At 33.5% G+C, this 25,030-nt stretch overlaps 1 protein-coding gene across 2 annotated transcripts in view; it reads left to right on the forward strand.

Annotated features, from left to right (window-relative positions):
* STRN (striatin) overlaps positions 1-25,030 on the forward strand; it is an 86,279-nt gene that overhangs the window by 30,014 nt on the left and 31,235 nt on the right. For both annotated transcript variants that reach the window (XM_031466842.2, XM_064494588.1), the window contains exons 3-8: positions 4,104-4,177; positions 12,447-12,525; positions 14,856-15,023; positions 16,879-17,014; positions 20,565-20,700; positions 24,703-24,813. In XM_031466842.2, coding sequence (XP_031322702.2) covers positions 4,104-4,177; positions 12,447-12,525; positions 14,856-15,023; positions 16,879-17,014; positions 20,565-20,700; positions 24,703-24,813 — 704 coding nt within the window. The remainder of the gene's footprint in view (positions 1-4,103; positions 4,178-12,446; positions 12,526-14,855; positions 15,024-16,878; positions 17,015-20,564; positions 20,701-24,702; positions 24,814-25,030) is intronic.

The raw sequence follows: 25,030 nt of genomic DNA on the forward strand, positions 1-25,030 counted from the left end.
GGGAGTTGGAAATACTTGAGGAAAAGACAGAGGAAGGAAAGCCAACAAAAAAGGGGGGAGAAGGAAGAAGAGAGCCGCATATTGGAAGCAGGCCAAAGAAGGTGGGAGTTTTCACAATTGCAGATGCCAGACAGACCCCGAGTAAGCTGTGTACTGAAAATAGTCCTGGATTTGCCGGTTAGGTGCACATTGGTATCCTTGCCAGAACAGCTTCAGTGAGGCAGCAGGAACATAAACCAGATCACAGGGGAAAGAGGGGTGAGAGGATAGATAAAGTGGAGACAGAGTTGTTTATTTTTTCAAGTAATTTGACATTGGAGAACAGAGGAGATAAAGAACTGGTGGCTGAGTCTAGGGAAGACTTTCTTGTTTTGTTTTTTAACTTTAAAGGGTTCTCCTGGAAAGGAGTGTCTCTGATTTTGTATCTTTTGAAGTTCATGGAATGATTTGCGATTATTCCTGATGTAATGACACTATTGAAGTGTAATAAATTAAGAAATAAAAAAATTCTTTGTGGATTAGAGCTCTTAAACATTTTTGGTTTTTTCCTCTGAAATTATTTTTCTAATGCCTTAAATCAATTTGAAAAGTTTCTTTTTTAATAGGAAAATTTCAAACATAAATGTAGGAAGACTAGTATCTTTTATATACACCTCCAAGCCTCAACAGTTAACATTCTTGTCAGTCTTGCTTCATCTTGATCTATTTTAGAGCAAATTTCAAACATCTTGTCTTTTAACTTGTAAAAACCTAAATAGGCCTCATAGTTTTGAATTGCTGTGTTAAGGATTTTCTAAGTAAGAAAGATCCAAAATTAAGTAAAACTGAATCATTAGAGTTACAGAAGGATTACTTACCTCACAATGGATTTATCAAAGCCTTCCTTAAGGTGTGATAAAACTTACAAAATGAGAAAAGCTACATATAATTTCCCAAGAACATGCAGAGTATAATCTAAAGTTGATTCAGAAAATTGTATACTGAAGACCCTTAAATACTGTGTAAAATACAGTTCTGAAACATTTCTTCCATTTGTTCCACATCTCTCCTGTATCTGCACTACTGTAAAAACCCAATGGTCCTCCTTGCCTGTAATAGATTTCCTTATTCTGATTAATCTTCAACATCCATGGGATTCATTTTTTAAAACACAGATGTGATATCCATGCTTAAGAATAAGTAGCTAATTTCAGAGTCCTTCTTAGCAAAAACCTTTTACATCCAGGCCCCTTTCTAGACACACACACACACACACACACACACACACACACACACACACACACACACACACACACACACACACACACACACACACACACACACACACACACACACACACACACACACACACACACACACACACACACACACACACACCTATGTATTTTTTCCCACTTTTAGGATGTTCCTTTTGACCAGAATACCTTCTTCGTCAGTCCATTTGTCTGATTGTAAAACTACAGGTTTTGAGGTTTAGCTAAAATCTCATATGTCATCTTCTTTTTGATAGCTCTCTTTAACTATTGTCAGGACTTTTGACAGAATTAGATAATCCCTTATCTGAATTCCTACCTATAACACTTGCTATAACTCATAGCTCTTATCTACAGTGTGCTATAGATATTTATTTACCTTTCTGTCTCTTGGCCATCTCCTTGCCCTCTACCCTTAAGTAGCTACAAGCTGCACATTATTCCCAGCAGCCAGTACATTGCTTGGCATGTAATAAGAATTTAATAACAGTTCATTGGATTTAATCAAGTTACTTTTAGCATCAACACTTAAAATGTGATTGGAACACTGTCTTGTATTCCAAGTGTATTATATATAATAATAGACTTTGAAACAAAGCTGTAATAGAACTTCTTTAATATATTATAATTATGTAATTTTTATGCTGTTTTATCCAGTAAAGGCCAATTGGGAGGCCTAGCTGTGTGTCAAATGTAGAGTTCTTAGACATGAGGTCTGGTATTTAACTTGCAGTCAGATTTAGACAGAAAAAGATTAGGGAACAAGAAAATTGCTAACACAGTGAGATGAAGTGTTAAAACAATGGGAAACAATATGAGTGGGAAGGTATTTCAGCATATGGGCTTCAAAAGGAATATTCCTAAGTTGAGAGTTCTGTGAGTAAATTATTTTTCAGTGAATTTAACAGTTCAGTAAGGGGGCAGAATATAGCTCAGTGGTAGGGTGCATGCCTAGCATGCACAAGGTCCTGGGTTCAGTCCTCAGTACCTATATTAAAAAATAAATAAACCTAATTTACTCCCCCACTACCAATAAAATAAAAATAAAATAAAGTAGTGTAATTAAAAGAAACAAAACAAAAAACAGTTCAGTAGGGAGGCTCTGATTTAAGGAAACACAGCTAATAGTAAACACAGCAGCTCTTTACTTATTTTGTCTTTAATTTTTCGTAAAATGTTAATTCACAGTGTGTTATTATTTTTGTTACATATACTGTATAGAATAGTCTCTATTCCCTTTCCTGTAAGCTCTGTTGTAGTTTATCCTAAGACCACTAGAATGCAGTATAGTGCAGTATTTTGTGTTTGAAAATGTTTTTCTCATGTATCTATGTGTGTGTATATGAATAAATATATATAAAACAAAAATACATAATTTAACTCCATAAAACTTTATTGCTACTTTTATTTTGTACTCAGGCCAGTTACTTTCAGTTGCTATTTTGACTTCTAGGAGATATTGTTACTCTGTCTTACATAGATGAAGTTGTTCCTGAAAAATCTGAAGATTGACAATTGCGTTAAAAACTATAACACATGTATATAAAACACATAGAGCTATTCACACACATGCAGTATTTTATACCTTGCTTTTTCACTTTAGCTTAAAGAGCAACCCTGTATTTATTTGCACACACAGATTCTTTTTAATGGGTACATACTATTATAAAACATTTCATATGTATGCAAAACATATAAAGACTAATATAAAAATACTTACATACCCACTACCTACCTTAAGAAATAGAACATCAGCTGTCTGTAGTTTTCAGAGGTTTTCTTAAGATTCCCCTGTATAGAAAATGTTGATTTTTTTCTGTTGTAGCTACAAAATAATTATTGCAAAATAATATGAAGAATTCCCATATTTTATACATTTGAGCAAATAATTTTCATTTTCTTTATGCTTTTCTTGAACTATAAAATCTTTGAAGTAAATGGCCAATTAGTTTTTTATAAGGAAAAAGTAACTTTCAAATTTGGCTCTGTCATCCTTTTATTTCTTCTTTATTACTTTATTACTTTGGGTTTTCAAATTTTTGTTATTGCTGTTGCTATCCCAGTCTTACTACATTAAATATTTATTGTAGTAGCCTCAATATTTTGAGGAAGCAAGCAAGTCAAAATATACAAATACATTAAGTAAGTATGACCATTTTTAGTTAACTTTTAAATTTTTTCTTTATATGACTTATTTTTCTGGGCTCACATGGTTAAACCTGAGATAGTTAAATTAGGCTAACCAGAAATGATATCATTGAGTTAGCTTTTAAAAGAAGGTGTATCTGTTTACAGTTCTTCGTGAGTTCTTCCTGAAAAGGCAAAGGATATCTTGACTACTAAAAAAAATGTATTCCTATTAGAATATCTTATTTAACATTGATGATTTGGGCTAGTTCTCCCTCCCTCTTCTGGATATTTGGTGAAGCATAATTGCCTGAGAAGGCACAGAGTGTTATGGATGACTTTAAAAAAAAAAACAACTCAATTTTGAGAAAGATTAGTCTTTTTCAAGTTTATTTCACTTATCTACTATTTTTGATAAAATTGTACTCTGGCACTTATCAAGAAAATTTGAATACTACAGAAACTAGACTGTTACATGGTTCGTTTGTAATTATAGAAGCAAGATTTATGGTTCTCAGTGTTATTCCTCTATTTGTTATAATGGAACTTGAAGGTATAACAACAACAAAATCATTTTTTTTGTGTTAGAGCTTTGACACTGTGGCAGGCTTTGAGCCATTGAAAGTTAGGATTACTGCATACTGGTGACTAATCCTATTACGTATCTTAAAGTTCATTTAAATATGTTTTAAGATGGTTTATATTTTCTCATTTCTTTGTTAGAGCCAAATACCACAAGCTGAAATACGGGACAGAATTGAATCAGGGAGATATGAAGCCTCCAAGCTATGATTCTGGTAAGCTGATTTTAAAGGAAATTTAAGTGATTAAAAAAAGAAGTTAGTATCTAGTATTTTGTAGCAATAATATTTATAACTGCAAGTTAATTTCTGATTATTTGCATATTAGTTACTTTTTCTGGCATACTTACCTTTTGGCACTAATCACTTAGTGTTGTTTAGATCATTTTCCACTACCTTCCTTCCTTTTCCCGCATCCCCTTTCTTTTAGTTTCTCATTTTCTGCTTATGTTCTTCACTTACTGGAAGGATCAGAATTCATGGGTTAACATGCACGAACATAACTGTGTCTTGCTGGGTCCCCCCAGTATTAATGGGAACTTTGAGATGTGCAATACAAAGTACATTATGCCCTTGAAATCCTGAGAGAAAGTTAGAAACTTCGGAGGTAAGACATTTCTTCTTTAAGTGAAAGAGTTACTCTTACTTTAAATCTAATCCCTCAATTTCAGATGCAAAATTGTTTTGGACTTTCTTATCCAGTGTAACCAGAGCATCTTTTAACAGCTCAAACATCTATTATTTTTTGTGTTATTTCTTGTTTTTCCTTCTACCTTCCTCATGACTCCATCAAACAATACAAAAATAGGACTTGTAGAGGTATTAAGGAATATAATTGACTTATTAAGTGTAAGGGAAAAGTAAGAAAAATTTTTGAAAAGTTATCATCATGTTTCAAATGACTGTGTTTTTCACATGATTTCAGGTGAAATTCCTGGATCAAATATCTGACATAACTATTACTGAAATACCTACTTTGTACTTTGAGCTTTATGTACATTAATTCTTAATATAGTTATTCAATAAAAATAATGGTATTTTCATTTTACCTATGTGAAATTTAACTTGGAGAAATGGGTAAACTTGCTTGAGGTCACATAACTATTAAGTAATGGGAATATGGATCTGAATCTAGATCTGTCTGACTCCAAAATTTATGTTCTTCCCATTTGACCATACTGCTTCTGTTGGGCAATGTATGAAAGAACTTTATAAAATAAGTTCAGAATGTGCTGTCAATTTTATAATTCTGTTCAGTGTAGTAATTTTATTAACATGTTTCCACAGCTGAATATTGAATCCTTGAAATTTAGAGCAATACCAGTTGATCACTGACATATATATACATTTTTGTTGTTTTGTTTTGTTTTGTCTTTTGATTGTTCTTTTACTTTGGTGTCTCAGCTTGAGATACACTTAAATTTAAAAAAAAATCTTTCCTTTTTAAAAAAAATCTAGACTATGTAAGACTGTCCTAAAAGACTATGGTCTGATTCAAAGAAGTGATTTTAATCAATACTTTTACATAAAAGAAAGTTTGTTGCCTAATTTTGAGATATCAATTTAGGAATATAAAGTCCTAGTTGTTTACAGAATACTTACAAATAAACAGTGTGGCTCAGGAGAAGAAGTTTGGGTTTTGAAATTAGATACTTAGGTTTGACTCTGTCCTGACACTTTAAATACCTGTGATGTTACTTAATCTTTCTGAGGTTGCTGCATTCCTTGCCTGTAAACTAGGAAAAGTTCTGGAAATAATTCTTAACTCCCAGGATTATTTTCTTAGTGTATAATACCTGGTATCATTCCATTTGTTGCTCTTTCAAACTACCCATTCATCTTATAGATATTAAATATGTAATGCTTGTGTCAGACCCAGCACCAGATTCTGTGAGTAAGATAACAGTACCCTATGGGATTTTTACAGAGAAGATAAAAGAAAAAAGTGATTACAATAAAATGACATTATAATGGAGAAGTCATAGGTGTTACGGAGCACAGTAGCAGGAGAACCAAACCTAGTTGTAAGTGATCAAGGAAAGCTTCTTGCAGGAAGTGGTATTTGAAGTTGACACCTGAAGGACATGTAAGAATTAACCAGGGAAACTGAACTGACTAAATATTTTTTGAATGAGAGGCGGAAGAAAGGTAAAGCATTAGTGTAAAACTTCTGAGGTAAGAATTTGGCACATTTGAGAAGTGAAATACCTGGACAGTAGAGGGAGGGAGGAAAGGCAGATGGTAAAATATGTTACAAGGGTCTTGTAAACTATGTTAAGGAGTTCACACTTAAGTAGTTATGGGAAGGCATTTGAAAGATCTTAATTAGGAGTCTTGTGATCAGAATTGCTCTTAGAGCACACTGCAGCAGTGTAGAAGGTGGGTTAGAGAGGAGCAAAATTGGAGATGGAGAGTCTGGTTAGAACTTTACAGCCACCTAGGTAAATGAGGAAGGATCATTTACCACCTAGGTAAATGAGGATATCTTGACAAGAATACTAACAGTGACGCTGAAGAGAGGTAAGTGTGTTCAGGAAATATTTAGGAAGTAAAATCTGCAGGAAATTAGTTCTTGTTTGAATGTAGGGGGTTAAAAAAAAAAGAGAGTCGAAGATTACTCCCACAATTCTAGTTTAAAAAACTAGACCTGAAGTAGGTTTGGAAGATGGTGGGTTCACTTTTGGATTTATTTGTTAGGCCATTAAGTGAAAATGGCTAGTAAATGGTTGGGCCTGGAGCTTGAGCCAGAGATGCAGGTTTGCTGTGTAGATCTGAGAGCATGTAGCAGCTAGTATTGATGACGCTCAGTGCTGTTGGAGTGGAAGAGTTCACCCAGGGACCTTACACAGAGTAAGAAGAGGACCCAAAATGGAGCCCTGGGGAATTAGCAACATTTAAAAAACTGGTAGAAGAATAGGAAACTGATAAGAATTATTTTAATGGTAGGAGGAAAACCAGGAGAATGGAGACCAAGAGAAGAGAGGATTTCTAGAAAGAAGGATCCTTCAGCACTACTGGCTGCTGCCTAGAGGGCTGAAGAGTATCTCTAGGGTTAAGAGACACACAGATCACTGAGATCTTTCTTGTCAGCCATCTTAGGAAAGAGCTGAGACCAGAAACAAGAACTAAGTGTAGAAAGTGAAGACTAAGTGTAGTCAGCTTTTAGGAAACTTATGTTGTGGAGGTGAAGAAGAGGGAAATAGCTAAAGGGACACATGGGATCAAGGAAGAGTGTGTGTATATGTGTGTGTGTGTGTGTGTGTGTGTGTGTGTGTGAGAGAGAGAGAGAGAGAAATTGAGTGTGTGAGAGGTATATTTCTTAAAGGAGGAGCAAATAAAAGGGAGAAAGTAAAGATGCTTAAAATAGGAAGGTATCTGAAGAAGCCATAGGGATTGGATTCTGAACAAAGTTGGAGAATGGCAAGAGGAGCATGTCTTTTATTGTTACCAAAAGAGAATGTTAGAAGTTAGATTACAGATATGTAGGTGTGGTGGTGGGTATTTAATATGATAGCTTTATGTATGAGACAGATTATCTGCCAAGAGTGCATCAGAGGTTTAAGAAAAGTGGAGAAGATTTAAAATATAATGAACACAAGAACAAACTGACGAAGAAATAGTAGAATTGAGAAAAACTAAGGTCCAGTTGAGGTGTGTGATCACGAGTTTATATAGAGGTACTGGTCTGCATACTTGGCAGCCTAGGTAAAAGATAATAGAACGAAAATAGTTAATAGTTGAATTCAAAGGGAGACAAGGGGACAAAAAAATTGAAGACACTGTCAGAAGAATGGTTGAGTTGATAGATCCTGAACTAAAACTAGAGAGGGAAGGAAGTGAAGACAAAAGGGTTAAAGAAAGGGGGTAGGCTACGGACTACAGCAGGTCAGCAGACTCTTATAAAGAGTCCGATAGTAATATTTGGGCTTTGTAGGCCGTGTGTTCTCAGTTGCAGCTACTCCCTCTGCCGACATAACATGAAAGCAGCCACAACACATAAATGAATAAGCACGGCAGGCTCGATTTGACTTGCAGGCCAAAATTTGCTAGCCCCTGGACTAAGGTCCCACCTAAATCAAAGCACCTAGTAAGCTGGGAGTATTGAGCCAGAAGGATATGCTTAGAGAATGAGTTTGCATCTGTGACAGTTCTTCATAATGACAGGATCTAAGGTATGACAACCAGAGAGGGTGGCGGTTGTGCAGAGGCTGAAGTGGATCACCCACATGCATATTAATATTAACTTCAGTCAAGATGATGTAAAAGTGTGGTTGCAGAGGAAGCATGTGAGCCTGATTTAGAGTGTTATCAAGGGATTTATAGATGACAGTGATAAGGACAGTGACTAGGAGAGGCGAGAAGGTCGTGTATCCAGATTAAAGTAAAGAAGCAGGGCTTTTTCCTTTTTTTGTTCTTTTATCCATGTACTGTATTTTCCTGATTAATTTTCTGAAACATTTTCCACAAAAAATTAGTTTCCCCTCTGATTTTTTTTTCCTGTGTTGTTCCACTTCCAAATCTTTACATTTCTACTTTAGGAGAATATTACCCTAAGTTATGTTTAAAATCTATTTTATATATCTTTCATATTTCAGTTTCTCCTACTTCATATTAGAAGTCAGATACTTAACTAAAAATAGAATATCTTTTTTCAGAGTGACAAGTTCTGCCTTTTAATTGAGATGTTTAAATCATTTACATTTAATATGATTATTGATATGGTTAGCTTTCAAGTTACCACCTTTGCTATTTGTTTTCTATTCATTCAGTCTGTTCTTTGCTTACTTTTCCTCTTTTTTTATTTCTTTTGGATTAATGTAGTATTTTTTATGGTTCCATTTTATCTCTTTTGCTGGCATTGCTGTAACTCTTAATTTATTGGATGCTTTAGGCTTTATAGTATATGTTTTTAGCTTATTAGAGCCTATCTTTAAGTGATAATATACCACTTCATGTGTAGCATGAGAACCTTCTAACAGTGTATTTCCATCTCAAAGTCTTCATGCAGTTCTCATGTATTTTACTTCTGTGTATGTATTTATAAACACACACTACATTCTTATTTTTGTTTCAACAGTCAGTTCTCTTTTAAAGAGATTTAAATAATATAAAAATTGTATATTTTCAGTGCTCATTGTTCCTTTGTGTGCATCCATATTTTCTGATACCATTTTCCTTCTGCCTTACGGACGTTCCTTAACATACTTTGTAATACAGGCTGCTGATAATAAATTCTTTTAGCTTTTGTGTGTATGAGAAAGTCTTTATCTTGCTGCTTGCATTGTTTCTGATGCAGTAACTTCTGTCATCCTTATCTTTGTTCTTCTGTATATAAGTGACCTTTTTCTCGGGTTCCTTTTAAGATTTATCTCTTTATCATCAGTTTTAAGCAGTTTTATTATAATGTGCTTTGATATCATTACTCCCCTGTCCGTACCCCAGTGTTTCTTGTACTTGGGGTTTGTTGAGTTTCTTGGATCTATGGGTTTATAGTTTTCGTGAAATTTAGAACTTCTCAGCCATTATTTCTTCAGAAATTATTTTTGTTCCCTCTTCCTGTGCCGTGATCAGGAAACTCTCAAGAGAGTAAGCTGGAAAAATCATAGGACTCAACCTGTTTGCTTTCCTTTCCTCAGGGATCGCTGTCCTCTGTTGCCTGACGTCCAGTGTCTTAACAGTTATGTCATCCATTTTGTTTTATAGTTGCTTCAAGGAGGAGAGTAAATTGGTTCCCTGTTACTCCAGCTTGACTGGAAGTTCCAGTCAAGTACTTTTAATATTACCAAGAAATTCAACTCTTGCCCACTCTAAAATCCTCATTTTTGTATAATGTTACTTTCTGAACTTGATAAGGTAAAAATGAATCTGATAGCTGATGACCACTTACTAATCATTGAGAGAACTGAGTATTTAGCCTGGATAAGGAAATGTGGGGAAAATCAAGTTCACATGTGCAAGGGCTGTTTTTTTAACCTCATACTTTTTTTTTTTTCTAACATCAGATATTACCCAGAGTCAGATTTTTTCTTCATAGAGGAAATTCACTTCTGAGAAATTTATTCAGAATTAGGATTTCTGTCTTTATAAATACTTTGCAGGCATTGAAACTTATTGCTCTTACAGACGGCTATACCATTATTTCTGTAATTCATAGGAAAACAGATCTTGGCAGTGTTGAGTAAAGAGCCTGTCTTGTGTTTGTGTGGGTAGGTCTTTGGTCACAGACATAATCTTAGCTCATTAGTTCATACACTAATTTAATAAAAGAACTAGGGTAAGTGTTTTATCTCAGATCCATTACTAAGGAGATAAGGACTCCACAAGCTCTATAGGTCTCTGAGTCTCTTCATTCTTTTGGAGTGTTGTGACTGGTTTCATTTGCTTCCTTGCAGTCATCTGGAGGCTGGTCATGATCCAGTGTGGGATGATGAGATAAGCAGCAGTTCACAGCCTTGCTGTTTTTGTCATATACCGCGGTTAACTCAAGGCGAAAATGAGTCTTTTCTCTCTTTTCTTTTCATTGAAGTGTAATTGACTTACAACAGTTTATTAGTTTCAGGTGTACAACATAGTGATTTGATGTTTTTCGTACATGCCAAAATGATAACCCAGGGAGTCAGATTTTATCTCTATATAAGAATATACTTTTTAAAAAGACGGTGAGGATGCATTCATATTTGATTTGGCTTAATTTATTTTTTATTAAGGTGTAATTTGCATGCAGTAAAGTTCTCATTTTCAGTGTTTTCACAAACACAATTTTGTTACTAATAGCCTTTGTGGTTAACCTCTCCTACCCTACTCTAATCCCCTGGCAACCACTAATCTGTTTTCTGTTCCTGCAGTTTTGCCCTTTCAAGAAGGTTATATTATTTCCACAGAGTCATACAGAATGTAGCCTTTTGAATCTAGGTTCTTTCATTCAGCACAATGCAATCGAGATCTATTCATATTGGTGTATCAGTAGTTCATTCCTTTTTTGTATTGAGTAGTGTTCCGCTGAATGGATGTACTACACTTTGGTAACAACACTAGCTGCCAGAGTAGGCAGAGGTAGTTGAGTGTATCTGAGGATGGTACAGGAAGGATTTAGGCATATTTTGAGGGGAAATTAGATGACCTCAAAAGTTCTTTCACATCTGAAATTTTTGGTCTTTTGAAATGCCAGTGTAGATGTTCTTAGAGTGTAGATGTAGGGAGTACAGGCTACTCACTTGACTTAAAAGGGAATATATTGTAATACATTACGTTGTATACACGATTCCTGAATGTGTGGGTTAGTAGAAACAATGTATGGTTTTTCCTTAGTATTGGGACATTGTTTTTCCTTTTTTTTTTTTTTAAAGTATACCCTCTTTGAAGTCTTCCCAAAATTATCTTCCTTTTTGAGTTAGCTTAACCACCCTCATACTTCTCCCCCTCCTTTGCCCAGCTGCTCTTTCTTTGGTATGTCACTTGGTCTAGTTACTTCAGGAGAATAATGAAAATGCACGATCTAATTCTTATTTTTATTTACGTATTTCTCTAATTTCTTATCTTTGTATTGATAGTGTGTGGAGGAACATGTGTGAGCTGTGGAGTCAGACATGATTTCAACACTCTCACAACTGTATTTCTAACTTAGAAACCTTAAAGTGTAACCTGTAAAACTCACCTTTCTAATCTTTAAAACAGGGATAATAATAACACCTATTTTTTGAAGCTGTAAAGGTTAAAAGAGATTATGTTTTAAACACGGCATCTAGAACACATTAAATGTTTAATATGAAATATCGTAAAACAAATTTTCCCAGTATCTCTTATATCCTACTTAATAAAAAACTCTGTAAAGACCACAGTTTCCATAGTTTGGAAATTCTTTGGCCCAGCCTTAACATGGAGATGACTGTTTTTATTTTACCATCTTCTTGAAAAGATTTGGCTTCTATCAGATGATTTTAAACTTTAATGAATTTAAGCTTTATAAGGCTTATGAGGAGATTTTCATTTAAAGGATGTCTTAAAAAGAATGCTTGAGGTTTTCATTTAATACCTAGTGAAGGAAACAGATTTGGATTGAAATTATTTTTTATCTATCTACTCTACCAGACTGGCTCTTTCTTTTTTTTTTCTTAAACCATCATTCCGAGGTATTTTGTTCTAATTATGATGTAATACTTCATAATACTTTTATTTGATTCTTGTGTGACTTGATTTGGGTAGATCCTTGTCCTGGAGGAAAATTCTCAGGATTCCTAAAAATCAGCAAAAATGTCTTCATTTTAGTTCTGAAACTCACAGGGAAATCCAGTAGCAATAATTAATTTATTAGTTTTGTTATGGAAATTAAAGTGAAAAACAGAATTTACATATTCCTAAAACATACCTTGCAGTGTGGTTTCACATGTTCTTAATCTTACAAATTCTTATTAGGCATTTCTTATGAATTGAGATACCCTCTAAAGGGTATAACAAGTCAATTTTATTATGATTTAATGTTTTCCAGATGAAGGTAATGAAACAGAGGTGCAGCCACAACAAAACAGCCAGTTGATGTGGAAACAAGGTCGACAACTACTCAGACAGTAAGTATCTCGTGGTCAAATAAAGAAGCATATTTTCATGAGATTATTTTTATTTTGTATTTCTAACTCAGTAGAATAATTTTATTTCTTATACTGCTGCTGTGAAAAGCTTCATTGAAAAAAAAAAACATGGTTTAGGAGAAAGAAAAAGCTTCACTGAATTACTATTCCTTTTTAATATTAAACAGTTTTTCCCCTGTGGCAGAATGTGTTTTTCATTAAATATTACTAAGAATTACCAAGAATAAATTTGCTTTCTGTAATTTTAGCTTCATCAAAAAGAATACAACTTTAAGCTTCTAAATTTTATTATGCACTTAAATTTGTAGTTTAAAGAATTCTGTACCCTTAAAGTTACTCTTTTCTTTGAACCTTTTATACATGAATATATATGTTTTAATATGAGTCTAATCATGTAATTTTTATGCTGTGTTTTTTAAAGTTTATTTTAAATAGATGCAAGAATATCTTGAATTTTTTAAACTTTCAAATATTATACTAACATATATTTTCTCCTATAAAATGTGTATTTGAGACTATAAAGAAAGCTGGGTTTTGAGGTTCAGATGTCGGGTAGTCAGCTAGACCTACTCACCAGTTTAGTGCTTGACCATTGCATATCATATTTGAAACTGGTATTTAGATTTGTGCCTCAGTAAAAAGGAATTTGTTACCTGATTTGGACTTCTGGGGTTGCTTGTGATAGTTTAAAACTGTGGTTTCCAAACTAGATTGCATGCCAGTCATTCATTTTGATGATGGGAAGAGAGTATTAAAGTGTCTCCTCAAATCTATTTTTTATCTGCTAAAAATTAACAGAAAATGAGACTTCATTACTATTTAATAAGTGGGTTTTCACTTTGGTTTTAAATGTGATTTACGATTTTCCTTTTATAAGTAAATAAGTATTCTTAAAGTGCTGATCTTTTTTATTTAAATGACAAGCGGCTATCAATAGTGAGAAATCCAAGAAATATTTTTGGAAGACTCATAGTCTGCCTCTCAAATGTGACATTTTATCAGTGAATGAGGACATAACTATTTAGTAAAGCCAACTCATTTATGGAGAGAGCACTTTTTGAAACAGTTATTTGTAATGTGATTTTCTTGCCAAAGTGAGTTGTGTATCAAATATTTGTTAAAAAATAGAAAAGCATAATACCTTTGTATTTGCACGAACAACTGATTAAATTCAGAAACATTAGAAATTGATTATCCAAATTTTAATCAAAAACTTTCCTATAAATATTGAATAATTTTGAAAAATGAGTACCTTGATTTGATAGGATACACTTATTCCATTTTGGTCACATGTCTTTGTGAGATATCTCTTTGAGCTATGATAACTATTAACACCAGATCTTGAAATAAACTGATCTTAGACTGGTTATCTTTTCAATCTTTCTTTTTCCTTTCACCTCATAGACTTGATGCTTACTTATGAGTTAATGCCTAACATTTGTCTTTCACGTTTATTAATGACATTATTAATGACATTTGCCTTTTTCCTGTTCCTGCCATTGCCACTTTCAGACTTTTTTGGTCATCTTTGTTGTTGATAGATGGTGAGTGCCCTCTGTATGCCAGGCACTGTAACAGATGTGTCTCTTTTAGGAAAAAACTGGGATTCAGGAGAATTAAAGTTACACAGGAAGAAAGTGGCAGAAATGGGCTTTAAACCCAGGTTTAACTCTCCATACAAAACCTCTTTTTCCTGTGCTGCTGCCTCTGCAGCACACAGACCCCCATGTACCCACACATCCCACCTCCCACAATTGAATTTTATTTTAGAATATTCTATTTCTGTTTTAGAGTTGTGTCAGGATAGAAGCTTCCTTCCTGTAAAAGTGACTCTTTGGAATAGACTGTCTTTCTGTATGTCATGGAGGAAACCATGTAGCTAGAAACATTTTTCTAGATTGCAGTTGATCCAATGATACTTTTACATCAGAAGTATAAGAAGACTACTGGTTGTAATAATTACTATTATAAAACAGTAATTCAGTAGAGTCTGAGAGTGAATTTACTCCAACCCTACCTAGAAGAAAGAACATGCTATTAGGTGTATTAAGGAACAGCCTCTTCTTACGATAAATGAATGGTGTATTGTGTAGTTCTTTGATTTTTCTCAGAGACCGTAGAGGCTGGTACTGCAGGAGACAGCTCCATCTGCAGCTGGAAGATTATTTATTAGCATGTCTTACCAGCATAGTACTGTACTGTTAAGTCTTATGCAGGCATTGAATTTAAATAAAACTTTTATTTACATATTCAGTAACAGAATATTGATTCCAATATGACTGAGTTGTAAAGATCCTCTTCACACACAGGTATCTACAGGAGGTGGGTTACACAGATACTATTCTAGATGTGAAATCCAAACGAGTGCGAGCTTTGCTGGGCTTTTCAAGTGATGTCACTGACAGGGAAGATGACAAAAATCAGGACTCAGTTATAAATGGCACAGAAGCTGAAGTTAAAGAGACAGCAATGATTGGGTGAGTATTTTGTCTGGAAAGTAGGTTAGCTGTAGTTTTAGTTCTTATTAATATTTTTGGTTTATGGGGGAAACTTGTGATACTTGCAATTTTAGATACTGCTACAGAAATAATTTAATTGTAAAGTTTAATAAAAATGTATTGGTAGAAGATGACATAGGGATTAGTTATCATTTATGATTATTTTAATAATTTTTTATTTGATATTTTTAATTGCTTGAAATGTATGGACTTAATGTAGATTTTAATATCTTGAAGCTCAGTCACTATTAGAATTTCATAAAAAATCTTATTTGGAAATTCACTTCAAATCTGTAAGAATGAAATTTCATTCATGGTGCCACAGAAATCATATAAATACTTAATTCTTTTGATGTCAACCTTTTCTTGGCAACTTTTGATTATCTAATAATGCTGTAACTCATCTTTCCTTTGAAAAATATCTATTTTAAGTATATTTTTTTAATTGATAGAGTATGAGAAATTCAGTAGCAGAAATAGTTCATTTTGTTTGTTGGATCATTTTCATACAGTTACAAGTAATTCTGCTTAGAATAAACATGGACAGTTAAATAAGGAGATTCTTCTTTATTGAAAAAAAATTGGCATGATTCTTAAAAAGCCAAAGATTTTGTGAAGGTCTAAATGTATGTTACATCATTTTAACGTATGTTTAGGCTGAAAGAATGGTTTTAATTGGACTCTCTACATTTTCTAGTGAGAACAAAGTTTGTGTTATTTGAAACATAAACTAAAATGATGGGGTTTAGGTAAAGAGTTGGAAATATGACTATTATAGACAAATGTCGTTTGGAGTCTTCTTAAATGTATTCATTGAAGGTTAAAACTATCTTAACGTGTTTTAATAAATGTAAGTTGTAGATTGTTTCTCAATGTAGGCATTAATCCTGCTTATGTTTTCACTGAATAAATTAACTTAAATTATAAAGACCTTTAGAAAAGACCACTCTAGATGTCTTGTGTTTTGGCTTTGACCTATCTTTTGAAACTGACAGGTATTATTCTGAATCTGTGTGACTTCTGTAGGGATGGAGAGTAGATAAAAAAAAAAGAAAAGAAAAACAGCTCTGAGCAGATTTGAAAATTCTGTCCATATTGTAGCTCAATTTTTTAAAGAAAATATCTTGTAATCTAAAACATTTCCTAATGAACTAAAGAGGACTCATCCTATTCTGGCCATTAGGAAATTGTTTGTTAAATTTATTTAGCAGAAACTAAATTCAAATCTTACATATTTGAAACATCAGTAATTTCCAAAGGTTAAGGGTTTACTCAGCAAAAGAATTAAGTTTTGTAGTAATATTACTTTGACTAATATATTATTTTTAGTAACTTCATGTATATATTTGCTTTTTTCAACTCATTAACTGTTCAGAAATAGAAGATTATATCAGAGAAAAAGGACTTATTTACTAGTAATTTTGTTAGTTATGGAAACTTCTGTGTCAGAGGAAGAGTTGCAGAGAGGAAAAGAATAGAGAAAAACAGAAGCAGAGATAATAAGAAAAAAAATTAAAAAGAAATACATTAAGGTTAGCTTAAGAATTGAAATAATACTGAATCAGGTGGGGGAGTTCCTTGCATTAGATTCCAATTAATCTAAATAGTACTTATGACTATAAAGGGCTTCTAAAAGAGTAACCACTTCCTTCCCATATTGCTTTTCCAATTGAAGTCTGTGGAAATGTAATAAATAAGAATCAGTGTAGATTATAATATGATTGGGAGGGTCATTGTTACAATATGAACAAAAGTTAATGTAACATATCGTGGATTAATTCTTATGTTGAGTTTAAAAAATTTAACTGAGCAAGATGTACATGTTTTAAACCAGGAAATCCGAGTTAACAGATTCTGCCTCTGTGCTGGATAATTTTAAATTCCTTGAAAGTGCAGCTGCAGATTTCAGTGATGAAGATGAAGATGATGACATTGATGGAAGAGAGAAAAGCATTATTGATACCTCAACGGTGAGTTGGATACTTCAGGTATAAATATTTTTAGGAACCATTATGCACACTTTAAAAATAATCCATATCCTTCAACTTAAAACCCTCAACTTTTTTTTCATGAATTTGGGGAAATTTGTACTGATTTCAAATTCAAGAGTATTTATAATATAGCAGCTTTCTGTTAAAGGCCTCTCTGACTTTTTGTTAGTTCATTGAACATTTCAACATTTTTAGAAGGTTGGTGAATACGGTAAATGTTGTGTGTTACAACAATGCAGTGTTATTGGTGTTACAAGACAATAGAACTGACAGACCATTATGGTGCCTGATGGTGACTGGCATCAACTCTAAATCGGTGCAGTTTTTGTTTCGCTTGTCCGAGTTGCTGTGGTAGGCAAGTTCTACAGACTTTCAGAACTCTTCTGTTAGATTCCTCCAGACTTTCTAAATGTAACTTCTCTGTTCTTTATGCCCTCTGCTTCCATCAGAGACTGTTAACTTATTACTTCCATTTTAATGTTTCCCTGGGCCACTATTCAGTAGTATTCTGCTAAAACAGCCCTGCCATGGGTATTAGTTGAACTTCAAGTAGAAATAGCATGTGTTTTAATTTACTGTAGTAAAAGAAAATGCCTAAGCTTCTATGATAACTTTTCTCTATCCTAATCATTTGGAAGTTTTGTGCTGACTTGTGATTTCTATGGGATGATTGTGTTAAGACATTATTTTGCTGTCAAAATACTTTATTAATAGCTCAGTGGCAAATAATAACTAATTATGATACTTTAATTTTCTTTGTTAGTCATTATATAAATTTAAATATTAAAAAATCTATAAGCTGGTTATTATAACTATGGTCTTACTAGAAATTCCTAACTACAAACTGATTTCTTTTTAAATAATCAAATTCATAAACATCCTGACTTCCAATTAGTGCAAATCATAGCAATTCTGTGACCAAGCAATGAAGGCACAGCTAATGTGAACATACTTAACCCCATTCAAATACTAGATACAAAAATTCTTCTAGTTTTTCTTTTGGAAAAATATTTTAAGCAGTTGGTTTCTTTGTAATAGTTTTGCTAATTTTATGATATGTTACATTAATTTTCACAGCTTCAATATAATACCTACATTTCAAAAGACTTTATAAATCTAATTCTGTGTAGCAATGAATAAGCAAGTAGGGCTTAGAAGACTTACTGCAATGATACATATATATAGAGAGAGAGTGAATGGCCAAAATTATCCTCTTAAAATGTGTAGTAGAACAAACAGGGTTTTTAAATGTTATTTTATTTCTTTAATCAAAATAGGTTAATAGATTCAACTAAGAAAATACAGAAATACAAGGCTTTTAGTAGCCGCTGGTTGTAATTGAGCTATTATAAGTTGGATTGTCTTTAGAAAGCCACTTGTGTTCATTCTCTTCTCTTGCTCTTTGCCTTGTATTGAGGTTTGATTGTTCTTTGCATTACACTCTGGATCATTTTCCTCCTCTCCATCTCCTTCTCTTTTCTCATGATTAACCTCTTTCCCTTATTTTTGTTTAACATCATTATCAGCATTCTTATCATTGTGTCATTAGTTAAGTGTAATAATGATCTTGAAATTATACATGCGTATAAAGAGTGTTCAGTTTAAAACTGTATGAAACATAACATTAGCAGCAACATTTAGTCTCCAATTGAGATGCTTTAAGAGGAAAAAGTAATTTGATTAAGAATCCTTCAGTATTGTTTTAGTTACAGAATAAAAAAATCTCATCCCCATTTGTGTTACGCTTCTCCTAATGGTTTTCAAAGTGACAGTCTATCTTTTTCTAATCTTGAAACCCATACTTTTTTTGTGTCTGCCATAATTTCTTAGGTTGATTCATAAGTTCATTGAACGTAGGAGTGGAGTGGAACTTTAGGCGTAAGGAAGAAGAGTGACATGTGCTTATTACAACAGGCCCCACCCTGTCCCCTTTACAAATCCTACTCTCTGTTGGTACCCATAGTTCACTTTTCTTCTATGCCTAACCATTAAAAACACAGTAGTTTTTGTTTATTTATTTAAATGGATACTTGAGTCAGTGATCTGCAACTTGCCATTTATCTTCATTCTCTGTAAGGTTATGCAGAGGACATGAGACCTAAAAGCAGATTTTTCCCCAAGGGGTTAGTTTTGTGACATAACTATGGTAGATTGGGAAATGCTGTAAATGTAAAAGTTTTTCTTGATTTTAGGGAAATAATCTAAATAGTTAAACCAGTTCTTCTAGCATCATTAAAGACTCCTTGATTTCTCCTCTTCAGTTTTGATATACACCAGGACAGTTAAGGTAGATTAGGTTTCATTTACTGTGCCAGCTTTCTTCTATTGACAGTGACCTCCTGGAGTGCTGTGTCGAGAAGGATTTCTGGTTGTGTATGGTCTTAGATGGAAAGTGCTGTGATTGATCAGTGATACCTGTCATGAGTGTGAAAACAGGTCCACATGAGTCGGATACTTGCTGTCTCTTAGAGAGTCTATTTCTGGACCCTCTAGTCTGTCCCATTGATTTGTCGGTTGAACTTTTATAATTTTAAATCGCTCACACTAGTCCACTAGTCAAGTTTGATCAAGTCATACTATTTCTGTTTTGCATGAAGTGAAGAAGCTGAGGTCTGGAGAAGTTATTGAGTCCATTTTATCAAAAGAAGCTACGAACCAGTCATCCTGATTTCTTTGGGCTCCTGGTGGTGGCAGTGACCAAAAAGGAGATAATTTATAAAGAGTATTGGCATATAGATCTAAAAAATTGTCTCTATATGCATTAAGCCTAAGTTTTAATTCTTCAAGTGGATTTATGATTCTACAGATGTTTCTAAATATATGAAAATTAGACATAATGACCCTTATCAGATTTGCTATTAAATCTAAGTCTCTGGAAGAGCACTATTTTAGGAAAAATTTGAATATATAGACAGTTATTAGAGAAAACTGATAAAAGCTTGGGACATTAGAAATAATGATGGGAACCATTTCACCCCCAACAGAATACCTTCTAAGTTTTGTGACATGCATTTCTGAGTTTGTACTTTTGGGAATTTTAGGTTTTGTAAGAGAATGATGTAGTAGAGTTAAAATTTATTATGGTTATATTCTGAAAAACTCTTGCAATGTTTTATGAAGTGTTTCTTTGGTTAGATTAGAACATCTACATGCTACACAGACTGTATCCATGTAAGATTTAGTTGTGGTTCTTATAGTACAGTATGTCAGGGACATTTTTCATCTATGTGTAATTTAAATGCATGTCTTATACTCCAGTATTTTCTATATGTGATTCCATTAGTTTATTTCATTGAACAAAGTTTAAATTACTCCTTTAAAATGTATAATATGTATCTTTTAAAAATGACATCTGTGTTTTCCACAGAATTGGGTAGGTATTACAGCTGTTTAATACAACGAAGATGCATTTTCTGAAGAAAATAATAATTGGGTTTTCTCTTTCAATGGTGAAGGGATATTGTCTCCTTTACTGAAATTAATTCCATCATGTATCCTAATATTTTAACTTAACATGTTTTTTCATTAGATTGTTAGGAAAAAAGTATTGCCCGATTCCAGTGAAGATCGAGATACAAAAGAAGCTCTAAAGGAATTTGACTTCTTGGTTACATCAGAGGAAGGAGACAATGAGTCTAGAAGTGCAGGCGATGGAACAGACTGGGGTAAGCAAGCATTTTGGATCCCACCAGAGATGTTCTGTAAATAAACAAAACCAGTATTTTACCAGGATGACATCTTGAAGAACACTTTAAATCTTTTATAATGTTGAAAATCCTGTGAACTTTTTACTGTTGTCACCTTTTTTCCAGGGTGTGTGTGTGTTTAAAGAAAGTTGTATATCTAGTTACCATATCTTTTTTTTTAAACATAAGCAATACAGTACAAAAATAATTTGAATTCATAAACAGAATGTCCTCTGTTTTCTGCCCAGACAGTAGAACTTTCAAATCTAGATTTTGTGGAAATTGAATATGAGAATGTAATAAAGGATTTGAGAGATCTCATCTCTGACATCTTCTGTCCAAAAACGTATAAATTAGAAAATTGTAGTTATTCGTTCATTTTAGTCACATTTCATCATCTTTGTACAAGGCATAGAGGTTTTTTTTGCACAAATTGTTCTAAACAAATTTAATATTTTAAACATCTAACAAGAGTTAAAACAGGTATTTGGGGGAAAACTTTTACAGCACTGATCATTCTAGGAGTTTGGAAATGAATCGTCACTATCAGTAAGGTAGGATTGTGATAAATTCTTCAGAGTGACTAATTCTGTCAGGTGTGTGTTTGTGTGTGAGTAAGAGAGAGAGAGACAGATAGATACTGAGAATGAGAGAAAAATTTCTCCTGAGGTTGAAGAATTTCAGGAGAAGAATTTCCTCAGCTTACATTGTATTTACTTTAAAGACAGAAGGTTAGAGAGTCGATAACTATCTTAATTTTTCCTCAAGGCTTTACCTTCAGGGACTCTGAAAGTGCTAATGCCACTTCTTTTCCTTTTTTGTGCCAAATATTTCCTACTGTTGGGACAATAGAAATAGTAATAGGAACTGTTTTACCCCACAACAGAATACTTTCTAAGTCTTTTTTTGTGACAGATATTTATTAGGGATAATTTCTTAGTCTTTGAGGAATATAATGGCTAATTTAGTGATTGGCCTTTTTTTTCTTCGGCAGAACAATTTGGAAACCAGGGGAAGTTAAAGTGAAAAGAGTCTCTCTTCTGTCTTATTACTTACTAAGCTTATATATCAAGTCATTCAGATATTTTAGGCAACAATTCTTCCAATATAGCTAAGACCCACTGTGCTACACTGAGGTCTTTCTCTGAGAAGTCACACGTATGTGTAGATAATAGTTGACCTTTTCATTACCAGCCTTATTGCAAGGATAATTGAGATTCATTTTTCTCCAAAGACAGCTGCACTGTCCCTTGTATAACTTCCTTTGCTTTAAGGTGTGAGTCGTGGCTCAGAGTATTGTATGATACAGGTGTGTAGCCTGCTACGAAGTTACAGGTGAAAATGAGTGACTGTTCTCACATCTGAGCTGTCCCACTCTTTAGTAGTGTCCTGGATATTTCTCTCTCTGAGTATGAGTTAATGGAATCTTTCAGTTGATGGAGTTCTCCTCCTCCTCCTCCTCCTTCTTCTTCCCCCTTCTTCTCCTCCTTCTTCCTCCTCCTCCTCCCATTCACATTTAATTTTTAAAAACATCTGGGGGGGGTGGTAATTAGGTTTCTTTGTTTGTTTGTTTATTTGTTTATGTAATGGAGGTACTGAGCATTGAACCCAGGACCTCGTACATGCTAAGCATGCGCTCTACCACTGAACTATACCCTCCCACAACTGGAGGTTTCTTTACCAGGAGTTTGGCTTTGTACATGTTAAGAATCTTATAATTTAAATTCAAGGATTTCACTTTTATAAAGTGAAATTAATAATAAATTATAAAACTAGATTGCAAATCCTGTTTAGCTGAATGGACATTTAAATCATTTTAAGGACTTCCTTTACCTTTTTCTCACCCCTCTGAAAAGAGAGTTACTGTGCTTATGTTAAGAATCTCCTTAGTTTCTGGCAAACCGATAGATTTTACCACCCACCACCTTCTGTGATCTTCCATTACTATTGTTGTTATGAATCTAGTTAAGAGTATAAGGTTAATTTTTACTTTAAAGGCCTGAAGACATTCTAGGATCCAAAAGCTACTCGGTTTAATTTATTATTAAGATGTGATTGATAAAATTTAACATTTTTGATTGTTAGATTTTTCTGGAAAAAATAGAGGCTATTTCTGTTATTGATAGTAGAATATTGATTGATCTATAAAAGTGTTGAGTTTTTAAAATTGATGTAGTATATTCAGATGCCCAGTTATCTGTTTTTTTTTTTAAGTGTGGATTGAAGCTTGTTAAAAAATAGACAGATGTCTTTTTATTCTGGTTCATTTTGGTTTATTCCAATCATTCAACAAATATTGATCACATGCTTCCTATGTACCAAGTATTCTAGGTGACGTTCCCTATTCCTGTGGTCCTATATTCTACTAAGAGGATAATAGACAGTAAGCGATAAACATAAATGATATAGTATGTCAGAATGTGATAAATGCTATGGGAAATAGAAAAAGTAGAACAGAGTCCGGGGGATAGAGGGTGCTAAGGTGTGGGCAGGGTTGGAGGGAACAAGTAAAAATGTAAAATAGATTGATTATGGTAAGCCCCATTGAGAGGGTAACATTTGGACAAAAGATGATGTTGATGAGGGAGTTAGCCACATGGTATCTGGGAAGGAATGTTCAGGAAGAAGAAAACCAGAACAAATGCCCTAAGGCAGCCGTAGCCCTGGTGTGTTGCTTGAGGAATTAGGAAGCTAGAGTGGCTGGAGCAGAGTGATTCTAAAGGGAAATGATCAAATCAGTGGGGCTATGTTGTGAGATGGGGAGCCATGAGAAGGATTTGACCCAGAAGGCTGACATGATCCAACTTTTATTTTAAAGCATCACTCTGGCTACTGTGTTGAGAATAGACTACCCAGGGCAATCAGTGTTGGCAAAGACTTGGTGGGGAGAGGAGAAAACTATTGCAGTAATTCTAGCATGAGTCAGAAAAATTAGAGAAGTAGTGGATCTGCTAAGAAGTAGTAAGAATCTGATGTGTTTTAAAGGTAGAGAAAACAGTATTTCCTGAAATATTTGATATGGGGTATAAAAGAAAAGGATGTTTTTGGTCTGAGCAAATGGAAGTGTAGACTTGCCATCAAATACAATGGGGGACCCTATAGATAGAACAAATTGGATGGGAAGATTGAGAATTTGGTTTTGTTTGTTTAGTTTGAGATATCTATTAGACTTCCTAATGGAAATGTAGGTTGAGCAGTTGAATATATGTCTTGAGTTCAAGTGAGAGTTCTGAGGTAACACATGTAACACTATAAAGTATATAGTAAATTATAGTAATTATAAAATATATAGCATCATTTACTTTTTAAATTTTCTACACCTGAAATAGTGGAAGTTAATGATTGAATTTCTTTCTACTAGAAACTCAGTTTCCTAACTTAAGAATTGATAAATTAACAGGTCACTTAAGTTGTTTTAAATTTTGAATGCCAGGTTGGTTGATAAGTTTACAGAGTGCTGTTTATAAAGCCTATAAAATAAAAATGATCTTTTGCTGATAAGTATATGCCAAAAATATAAAATTTATTAAATGAAAAGATCATTGAAGACTATTTTGTATAATCTCTTAATAATCTTCATTACATAAATTGAAGACTGTTTTATACAATCTCTTAATGATCTTCATTACATAAATTGATAAGAAATGTTTTTTTGTGGGTCAGTTCTAATCAAATTCAGAAAATGGAATGAAAATGAGTTCTGGGGTTTAATTTACTAAAAGTCACTAACATCTTGCAGGTTTTTTTCCTTATGTCTCTTTGAAAAGAAATTTAATGTTATTGCCTAGGAAATTTAATTGATCACTGTTTCTTAGATATTATATTTTGTGTGACATATCTCTAATGAATAAGCAATAACTTTTTAAAATTAGTGATACTATGAAGAAAATGGTATGTCATTCATTGAAATAACAGTGAATTGACTTAGAGTGTTCAATACTTTATTGAAAAAGGCTGTTTCATTTGTTTCACTCTGTTTAGAAAAGGAAGACCAGTGTCTCATGCCTGAAGCTTGGAATGTGGACCAGGGAGTAATTACCAAACTCAAGGAACAATACAAAAAGGAGAGAAAGGGGAAAAAGGGGGTGAAGAGTAAGTGGAAAACATTGTATCTGTAAATCATAAATATTGCCTCTTTGTGTCCCCCAATTTTTTTTTCCAATGTTTTCCTAAAACTACTTACTCTTTTTCTTTTCTGCTCCTGACCTCTTTCCTTGTCACCTGCTTTCAGGGGTTGAAATTAAATGGTTAGCTTTTTGATTATGAACTTAAAAAAGAAAAAAGCTGTGCATGTAATTAGCAAATTATA

Source organism: Camelus dromedarius, chromosome 15 (assembly GCF_036321535.1).
Source record: "Camelus dromedarius isolate mCamDro1 chromosome 15, mCamDro1.pat, whole genome shotgun sequence".
NCBI classification, from domain to species: domain Eukaryota; kingdom Metazoa; phylum Chordata; class Mammalia; order Artiodactyla; family Camelidae; genus Camelus; species Camelus dromedarius.